Raw genomic sequence first — 10362 nt, 5'->3', positions numbered from 1 at the left:
GATCTTTGAGTTAAGTACCTTCTTTGTTATATCCCACTGCACCTTTGTTCTATAGAGATGTAACTTTAATGCTAATGCTTTAAGGAAATGTAGATTAAAGAAAAACACTTCAGGGGAAACAAGATTAACATTCATTAAGGAAGAGAGCCAAAAAGTGTTAACAAGCCTCTTGGCCAGAAGATAATGTAAATCACCTGAGACCTTTTGTATACCAAATGATGTATAGAAAGAGCCTGAGCTGCGAACGCTACATAATCTTGTGTTACCCATTGATCTCTGTGTTTTATCAAAAGTATAAAAGGCCTTCTGAACAATAAAAGACGGGGGCCAGGCTCCGGGGGCCCGGGGCCAGCTTCCCGGGGCCAGCTTCTGGGGCCGGGGGCCAGCTTCTCGGGGCCAGCTTCTTGGACCAGCTTCTCTAACTAGTCTCCCAGCCTGGTTTCTTGGCACTCTGGCTCCCCCCGTGTCTCTCTCTCTCTTTCTTCTCCTCTCTCTTTCCCTCTCTCTGCTCTTTACTTTAATTTCGGGTTGAATTTCCACCTGGAGCGCGGAGGCTCACCAGGTCTACTTACTTGCCCCGGCTGTTAAGATCCGCGAGAAAGGGAGCTTAAGGCGAGGCACCCTTAGATATTCAAGCGGGCGCCGGTGGCCCAACGTAGATGGTGCAAATTCCTTGTCTGGAATTTTATTGGCCTTCCGCGTAAACCAAGCTATTCAGCCCTCTTCCTCCACTTAATCTTCTTACTACACTATAATTTCTTAATCTAATCTTACTTTAATAAATAAACAAGTCTTTCCACGCCGACGCCGTCCACCCTTCGAATTCCCTGGATCCACCGGGGCTGGACCCCGGCATGTTCTAATGATAACCAGATGATAATTAAGATGATGATGACCAGCATCATCTTAACTCAGAGAATGGAATCTCTTTGGGGACAGAGGGCCAACAGATTGTATGCTTAGGATATAAAGTGTCTAATGCGAAGTTTTAGGGCTCACTACTGAATCTGGGAGATTCTAAGTTTGATTTTAAGAGGGTTTGGGGCTTTAAAAAAATATTTCCATCATTGATTTATTCCACACACATCAGTTCAACTCTAGTGTACACTATTTTGCTATAGCCCCCAAACAGAATACCTCATGATACTTTAGTGGAAGCAAAACACGGTGGATACAATCATGACCACCATCCGCAAAGTCTAACAGAGGGCAGGCATGCAAGCCTGAGGACTTAGGTGCAAAACCCACACAGCAGCTTTGTGAGCTTGTGAAGTTCATTAACCCCGCTGACCCTATTCTCTCTTCTGTAAAGACAACAAATGTCACTTGATGTATCTGCTGTGATGATTAAATGGGATAACATATATGTGAAGAACTCTGCAGGCTGCTTCAACCAACGGTTCCCAGGTGCCTCAGATGGTAAAGAATCTGCCTGCAATACAGGAGGTCCAAGTTCAATCCCTGGGTGGGGAGGCTAACCCCACTGGAGTGGGGCAACCCACTGCAGCATTCTTGCCTGGAGAATCACCATGGACAGAGGAGCCTGGCGGGCCACTCTCCATGGGGCCACAAAGAACTGGACACGACTGAGCAACTAACACTTTCACTTTCAACAAATAGTAGCTGTTTGCCCGAGTGTTGTTTACAGCCCACGGGAGGTGAGGCTCTCTCTTCCCCTTGGGCCCAGCCCACACTCTTGCCCTCCTGTAACAGGACTGGCGGTGGTCACTGCTGTTGCCCCTCCCTTTATTTACAGCAGACACTTGTGTGCTGCTGAGGGGAGGGGAGCCTTCAGGAATGACGCTGCACTTCCCTGGCTCATGCTCAGCCACTGTCCCCATAGCCAAGGCGGAAGCGGCTGGCCTGGGGAGCGTCCACCGGTCAGCAGCAGCTCTTCAGTGCCAGCCCAACTGGGAATCCTCGGCGCCTTTCTCCTACTGGGCCTCTCATGGATGCCCCCAATCCTTCCCGAAGCTCCCGAGGGTGCTGCGCCTCCATGCAGCCCAGCCTGCCCTGTCCCCCAACACCAGCTCTGCAGACCAAGGGCAACCGTGGAGCGATTTTGTCAGGGCACGAAGGATCCTGTTATAATGAATCTCCAGCCAACAGACACCAACTGGCCTTACCTTCCTGTGACTGAAAAACCTTTCCCGTGATAACAAAATCTACCTCAAGGCTACCAGCTCCGCTTGTTTCCAGACACTGGTGATCGTGGCATTTGGAGTTTATTTTCATGGTTTCCCTCTCCCAGCACCTCTTTATTATAATATTATTTTTGTTGTTGTTTTGTGGCTTAGTTGCCAAGTCATGTATGACTCTTGCAAACCCACAGACGGGAGCCTGCCAGGCTCCTCTGTCCATGGGATTTTCCAGGCAAGAATACTGGAGTGGGTTGCCATTTCCTTCTCCAGGGGATATTCCTGACTCAGGGACTGAACCCGCGTCTTGGGTCTTCTGCATTGCAGGTGGATTCTCTACCACTGAGCCACCTGACAAGCCCAACAGTATTATTAATACATAAAATAATGAAAACAGAAAATATTGATAGAAAACATTCCATGTTTCTAACCAGATAAAGACATTTATGCCAACAAGTAAAATACAAAACTCACAGTTTTCATGGGTGAACGTGCTCTCTAGAAGCCAGACTGCAGCATTCCACAACATCTCAGAGACCAGAGCAGCCCACAGAGCAAGCAACAGCTCGGGACCCTGCCACTGGGAGTCCCACTGTGAAAAGAGGTCCTATTGTAGACACATTTACTCTGAGTAAATGCTGCTGCTGCTGCTGCTGCTGCTGCTGCTAAGTCACTTCAGTCGTGTCCAACTCTGTGTGACCCCATAGACGGCAGCCCACCAGGCTTCCCCATCCCTGGGATTCTCCAGGCAAGAACACTGGAATGGGTTGCCATTTCCTTCTTCAATGCATGAAAGTGAAAAGTGAAAGTGAAGTCGCTCAGTCGTGTCCGACTCTTAGCAACCCCATGGACTGCAGCCCACCAGGCTCCTCCATCCATGGGACTTTCCAGGCAAGAGTATTGGAGTGGGGTGCCATTGCCTTCTCCGCTGCTGGTTTATATATCCTGAAACTTAATTTTATTATAAAATGAAAAATTGTCTGTTTTTTCACTAATAGTAAATAAAGAATGCTCTAAAAGCTTTAAATATGTGTTTTCCATGGTTTCTTTGTCACTGAAATAAACGGCCTAAAATCCTGTATATTCTCATATCCAGAATATATAAAGAATTTGCAAAACACAATGAGAAAATAAGCCGATTAAAAAATAGGCAAAAAATATGAAGACACACTTCACCAATAAGAGATTGAGATGGCGAAACGAACACAGGAGATGATGCTCAGTCATGGGCTGCAAATGTTGGTTAAATTAAGGCCACAATCACACCTTTTAGAATGGCTAAAACTAAGCAAACAACTGACACTAATGAGTGCTGGTGCGGATAGGGAGCAGCTGGGGATGCAAAATGGTACAGGCACTTTAGGAAACAATTTCACAGCTTCTTACAGCGTTAAATAGATACATTCACCATATGATCCCACGGGCTTCCCTGATAGCTCAGTTGGTACACAATCCGCCTGCGATGCAGGAGACCCCAGTTCAATTCCTGGGTCAGGAAGATCCGCTGGAGAAGGGATAGGCTACCCACTCCAGTATTCTTGGGCTTCCCTTGTGGCTCAGCTGGTAAAGAATCCCCCTGCAATGAGGGAGACTTGGGTTCGATCCCTGGGTTGAGAAGATCCCCTGGATAATGGAAAGGTTACCCGTTCCAGTATTCTGGCCTGGAGAATTCCATGGACTGTATAGTCCATGGGGTCACAAAGAGTTGGACACAACTGAGCGACTTTCACTTTCACTATGATCCCACAATTCCACGCCTGGGTATTCACCCAGGAGAAATGAAAGCATGTGGCCACTCAAATTATTACAGCAACTTTATCTGTAATTGCCCCAAGCTGGAAAAAATACAAGTATAGGTGAATAAATGGTGGTATATCCATACAGTGGAATACTACTCAGCAATGAAGAATGAACTAATCACCGATGTACCCAACAACTTAGATGGCTCTTAAGGGTATTATGCCGAAAGAAGATAAACTCAAATGGCTCCCTACTGTACGATTCCATTTGGACGACTTTCTGTAAAAGGTAACAGCACAGAGACAGAGAATAGATGGTGATTACCAGGAATCTGAAGGGAAGTAAGGAGGAAACTGACCACAAAGAGAAATGGGAGCTGTAGGGGGCACTGAATGTAGCCTACATCCTGACTGCAGCAGCGGTTATGCAACCACATATTTTTGTGAAAACTCATAAAACTGTATACCTAAAGAGAGGGAACTGTAGCGGATATAAATTACAAAGTCAAAAAGCCTGATGGAAACAAAAACTTGCTTTTTCCCATGATATAGTAAGTATTTTTGAGAAGTTCTTCTAAGGGCTTGAAATATGCATCTTTTTTCAGGTTTCTTTGCCATTGGAATAGAGAGGCCATAAAAGCCAGTAAAAATGAGCCTGATTTTCCGTTTCACGGGGATGACTCACTGCCCCTGCCTGGACTAAGGTGCCTCATAGGAGTCCCAGCCTAAGAACGCAGTTTTTCTTGTGATTCTTCAGTCCGTGTAGCCTTGTTCCAGGGCTGCCCCTTCTTGTGAGAAATCAAGCACCTTGGTCACAGTGAAAGATTTCGCTGGGCTCCAGTTCCTGGCCAAAGGGGTCTGGGCCTATATCACGACTTCTTCTGTGCCGGCAGCCAGTTTATTGTCCTCCCCACACTGGGAGAGAAAGCCAGGACTCTAGGAGAAAGACAAACGTGGCATTCCAACCCAACACTGCCGTGCCCTTCACTCTGCCCAAGTGTCGGAGCCATGAGGGACCCACCAGGCCCGTTCTAGCTGTGCGGCCCCGTGAGGCAGGGGCGCGAGGGCACAGCCCACCTCCCTCCCTGCGTGACGCCAGGTGGTGACAACTTGAGATCGACGACAGTCTCGTCAGTTGCCTGTGGAGAAGGCGCGTCCCTGAGCTAGCTTCAGCGAGCAGGAAGGTGTCTGAGGGCGGCGGCAGAGCTGCTTTTGGTGCCATGCGGTCTGTATGACAGGAAGAAAACATGATGCCTGAGACCACTTCTGTGTCCAGAAATGGACGGTGTAAGAGGCAGAGGGGAGGGTGACGAACAAGTTGGCTCTCCACTGCCGGGACCCTTCAGGAGCGCCGCTGGTGCCCGGAAGCTCCTCACCCCTTTTCACCCTCACAGCAGCCCTAGAAACTAATGTTCCTTCCGTTCACCCAGGTGGAAATAAGGCTCAGAAATGAAGTGACTGCACAAGGCAGGTCAGCTGGTGTTGGGGCTGAGTTTTGACTCCAGGTCTGATTGCAAACCTTCTCCTTGTTCCGTCAGATACGGGAGGAGGGTAACTTCATCAGCCCCTAGGGGTGGAATGAAGTTACCAGATCAGACCTGGAATTTGGCTTTTTAACTTTGATGCTATTAGACATCTTATTCTTCAATGAAGATTTTTTTTTTTTGGAAAGTGTACATGCTATTTTTATTAACACTAAGGGAATGGGGAGAAGAGATACTGGCTAAGCATGAGTGTCAACCTCACCCTGGGGTCAAGATAACCGGAGTGGTGAGGTGGACAGACAGACAGACATAAAATCAGACTCCCAGGAGCTGTGAGAGACCACGGTGCAGTGAGTCGCAGAGGCCGCATCAGAATCCCTTAGGGGTCCCTCCATACACTTCAACCCTCGGGCCACATGGGGCTGTTCCACCAAGGGAGGCAGTTCCTCAGCAGGGGCCACCAGCAAGTGCTGGTCCAGGCTTTCCAGCCTCCGTGCCCCCCCGGCACCTTTGCTGATTCCTTCCTGTGATACCACCTGCCGTGCTTGTGCCCCCTGCTGGCTCCACCAAGGCCCAGTTTCAGGCCCCCAACCCCCACCTGTTTTCAGCACGGCTGCAATAGGTGCAAGGTGGTCCGTTCACCAGCATAGCCCTGGGGAGTCAGAAACTGCACAGACAACCCCTTCCCAGCACTGCAGCAGAGCAATGTTTACAGTCCTCCCCAGCAATCTAGAACACCCCTGGACTCCCTGGGACCCTCTAGTTATCCTCATTCTCTTTTCCAGGGATGCTCGTTGGCCCAAGCATCAAACGCACACTGAATAGAAATGACTCAGACTCACCAACCAAACGTTTGGACCTTTGAATGATTTATCCTTTCTCACAAAAGGACGTTATGCAGCTCATACCCAGAGCCCCCCAAAGCAGATGGCCAAAGGGAGTCACATGCCATCAGAGACTGTCAAAGAGAAAAAACTTCAAAATTATACCTCTTCCACCCGAGCAGCACTTCGGCTCAGGTCACCCTTCTGCCCAGCACCTCGCCATCAAGAGTCTGTTCATTACATCAGCCTGAACAGTGAACACAACATCGTTTATCTGTTTGTGAACAGGTTCCTCTACCCAAAGGGATCTCACCAATTTCCCTGGTTCTATAAATTATCACTTTTCCACAATCTGTGCCAATGGCATGCAACAGTACTGTAGACCCAGTGCGGTCATCACGGGCACCTGGCTTTGGAAGGACTTTCATACTGAAATACGAATGCAAGTCTCTCACTTGCAGGAATTCTCTGTCGTCTGCAGCAAGGGAACCTGCTTGCCGGAGAAGGAAGCCCTGATCAGGGCTGGGAAATGTTCCTCCCCGGCTCCCGACGCACCCTCCCCACATCATCTGATAACCAACAACGTGCCTGTGGTAGAGAGATGGCAAAAGAGCCCCACGCCCCCTTTGCTGTCTACCAATCGCCCAGGGTTCCCTGCAGCTCTGCGTGCCCTCCCCTTCAATCTGAGCGGTCCTGCCCGTGTCTTGCTCTGCTCAAAGAATGAGGCAGTAGTGTCAGCCTGCCGGTTCAAGCTTAGGTCTCAAAAGCATGGGACGGTTTTGCTTGCTCTCTGGGAACTCAGCCATCACCAGGACAGGCAGGCCAGGGCAGCCTGCTGGGAGAATGAGGGGACCGCAGGGAGCGGGTTCAGTCCAGCACCCAGCCGGCCAGCCCCCAGCCAACCAGCCAGCAATCTGCACACGACTCAGCAAGTCCAGCCAGGCTCGCCCCAGCCTAGGGAACCAGCCAAGCTGAGCCAACCCAGAGGTGGGCACTAAGTCAGCGGTGGTTGTTTTAAACCACCGAGTTTTAGGGTACCTTGTTACACATGCAGAGCCCTCTCTCCTCTTGCCCTATGAAGGTCCCAATATCTCACACTCAAACTGCTCTTTTCCTTACAAGGAGAGCGAAGAAATTAATTCTGTCTATTTCTGAGAATTGAACTAGGTGGGGGTGGAAAACACCAGACTCCATTTCCCTTCACCCCCTCCACCACACAGCAACCCGCACTTTAAAGAATTTGACTGGTGAGATCTACGGTGGCTATATTATTAAAACAAGGCACTTCATGTCCCAGCTCTTGCCAAGGTTTCCACCAATGACACAATACAACCAACATGTGATACACCACAGCACGCCACAGAGATCAGAAAGAAGTCAGGTCATTATTTCACAAAAAGATTTGTTTAAACAAGCCATGAAAAAAAGTGTGTTGTCAAATATAAGTTTAATAATCTCTTTATCACATTCCCCAGTTTTTCATTACTGTCTTCATTTCATCCTGTTTACATTTGTCATATACAACTCTATACTACACAGACACAGAGCTATATTTGCTATCCATCTTCCATCATTTAACTGTCTTTGGATCAATATAGAATTAGCAGGGATCAGCATGGGAACAGAATACTAGCTTCTTCTGAAAGTAGATTCTTATGTGTTTATTTAGCACCTTTTATGTAAGGAGCTCAAGAAACTTTAACATTCACTGTAGCATTCTTTTGTTACTTCCAAGTAGGGAAAGTGTCAAAAATGACCATTAGTGCCTTTTTGTAGGAAAACTTTAAAAAAAGGAAGCAGAGAAAGGTAAAGTATCAGTGAGGTGTGACAGTCACAGTGGAAACTTGGGTCCTCAGCTCTACCTTCTCCTCAGTGAACTGTGATATGACAAAAGGCATAATAGTTACTTCCGTTTCTATAACACCTGTCTTTGGATGGATGTTATCTAAAAGGGCAGTGCAGACAGTAAATTCTCACCAAAGGATCATTCTGGCAATAAGCTTATTTCCTGCCACTTTTCATGTCTGCTAAGGAGCCACAGAAATTATAGAGCCACCTCTGCTTCTCCGTTAAAAATAATAATTGACAGCTACTATTCTAGCATTTCCAACAGACCTGCAACCAACAGGGAGAAACCCCTGTTTGAGGTGATTCAAGTCTGGACAGTGACTACTATTAGCACTTTCAAAACCTACCAGATCCACAAAATCAATTTTAATGTGCCCAGGCACTGTAACTTCAGTACCTGAGGAAAACAAATGCTAACTTGCCGCAATAGATGAAACCCGCGGGGTAACTCCTTTCAACTTGCTCACACTGTATGTTCCTCACAAGGGCACTGATGCTAAGAGAAAGCATCTCTATGATAAAATTTCTTAAGTTCACAATATAAGGATTTGGTTTTTAATTCAGATGCATGGAAAATAACAGGAATGTTTTCCACTTCTACAAGGCTAAACCACAGACACACATTAGGAAGAAAATGGGGCCTATCGCTTAAACACATTCATGCTGTTCTTGTTTAGAAAGAAACAATGCATATTAACATCTTTATTCTTCCTTTCTTGAACTTTCCCAGCACCTTTTTTTTTTTTTCCACTGAGTGTGCAGGCCATCATCCCATATCCTACTCATTCCACGTTTTCCCCATTCTTGAGAAATGAGAAAGCCGAGTGCAGCAACGTGGAGATTTTTAGAGATTTAGATGCCCGAGTTCTGCTGTCTCTGTCGGGATGGGTATGCACATTCATCTCGGCATGGATGGGGATGAACCATTTTGAGATGGATTAAAGGAGAAAGACACAAATTGCAGCTTTGGGCTGCCTAGAAGTTGACACACACCTAAAAATATTCAGGGGGATTCTCCCTTCCTTGAGAAAACTGAGAACTCAGAAAAGTTTTCAAAAGCTCAAAGTCTCTCCTCTTGTTTCCCAAGCTTCCCGCCAGGTTTCACATTTCTATAGCCTTTTCCCAAAGTGCTTAATACAGACTCCTCGCCCCCTCCCCTTCCATCACTACAGACACCTGCTTGTGAGAAGGGGTGAAGGAAATATAAAGAAGACTGTCACCCGCAGAATTTTCAAGAAAATCGTTAAATAGTAAAAAGAAACGGGGTGGGGTGAGGAGACAGTATCAAGAAAAACGTCATGAAAGACAGTGAGACACAAATATAAAATATGGAGAAAGGGCGGGGGTACAGACCCAAATGGAACGGGCAGCCGTAGAAACAGAGGCCACGAAGAGGCGAACTACTGATGAGCTGATAATGGGAGGTCAAAGGAGAAGAAAAACTAGAAAAAGAGGTAAAAAGTGGAGCGACTGAAGACAGCAACGTGTACCTGTGCAATGCATTGACACTTGACTGTGGACGCCAGAGTAGTAACAACAAACGTACATTTCCCCCCCTCCCAAGTCCTCGATTCCATCTAAGCAGATGGACGAAGGACGCCAAGTCATTTCACGCAGCTGTGCAGGGGCGTGAAGGCGCAGACGCTGGACAATGGCCCCGCCCACCAGAGACCACGCCCCCGGGCCCCGCCCCGCCCCGCCCCGCCGCCAGGTGGCGACGCGGCTCCCGACGTGCGTGGCGCGCGTGCGGAGGCCCCGCGGCCCCGAGCGGCGCCGAGAACTGCGGAGGGTGCTCCCAGCTCAGCGCCGCGTCTCGGCCGCCCCCTGCTCCTGCACCGGCCGCGAGGCCTTGTCGGGCGCCGGGGCGCCGCGCTCCTGCAGTCCTGGGCCCACGCCGAGGCCGGGGCACGCGTCCGGGAAGCGCGGCCCGAGGCCGGCGAACGAGTCGCGGCTCGGCGGGCTCTCCTCCTGCACCGGGCGTCCCGCCGGCTCCCCCGCGCCGCCGCCCGGCCCCGCCGGGCCCTCCTGCGAGTTCTGACTGACGTAGACCACGATGATGTCGCCTTTGAAGTTCATCACCTGCCCGCTGGAAATAAACGTGGAGTTACTGTTTCCAGTCACACTGCCTGCAGGGGAGAGGAAGAGGGAAGCGCGGTGAGTCAGGATCTGGGCGGGAGGCCGGGGGACCCACCCCGGCTCCGGACGCGGCCTCCGTCGCCTCACCCGGCCTGACCCAGAGGGGAGGAAGGGCGCGAAGGAGACGCCTCGGCCTCGTCGCTGGCCGCATGGGCGACACGCGGGCAGGCTCGCAGACCCTCAGATGGTTCGG

At 49.3% G+C, this 10362-nt stretch overlaps 1 protein-coding gene across 2 annotated transcripts in view; it reads right to left on the bottom strand.

Annotated features, from left to right (window-relative positions):
- Positions 1-7615: 7615 nt before the first annotated feature.
- TNFRSF11A (TNF receptor superfamily member 11a) overlaps positions 7616-10362 on the bottom strand; it is a 65324-nt gene continuing 62577 nt past the window's right edge. For both annotated transcript variants that reach the window (XM_069569123.1, XM_069569124.1), the window contains exon 10: positions 7616-10159. In XM_069569123.1, the coding sequence (XP_069425224.1) occupies positions 9834-10159 (326 nt within the window). In that variant the 3' untranslated portion in view covers positions 7616-9833. The remainder of the gene's footprint in view (positions 10160-10362) is intronic.

This window comes from Ovis canadensis, chromosome 23 (genome assembly GCF_042477335.2).
Source record: "Ovis canadensis isolate MfBH-ARS-UI-01 breed Bighorn chromosome 23, ARS-UI_OviCan_v2, whole genome shotgun sequence".
Lineage (NCBI taxonomy): Eukaryota > Metazoa > Chordata > Mammalia > Artiodactyla > Bovidae > Ovis > Ovis canadensis.
This window is presented reverse-complemented; position numbering and strand designations above follow the sequence as displayed.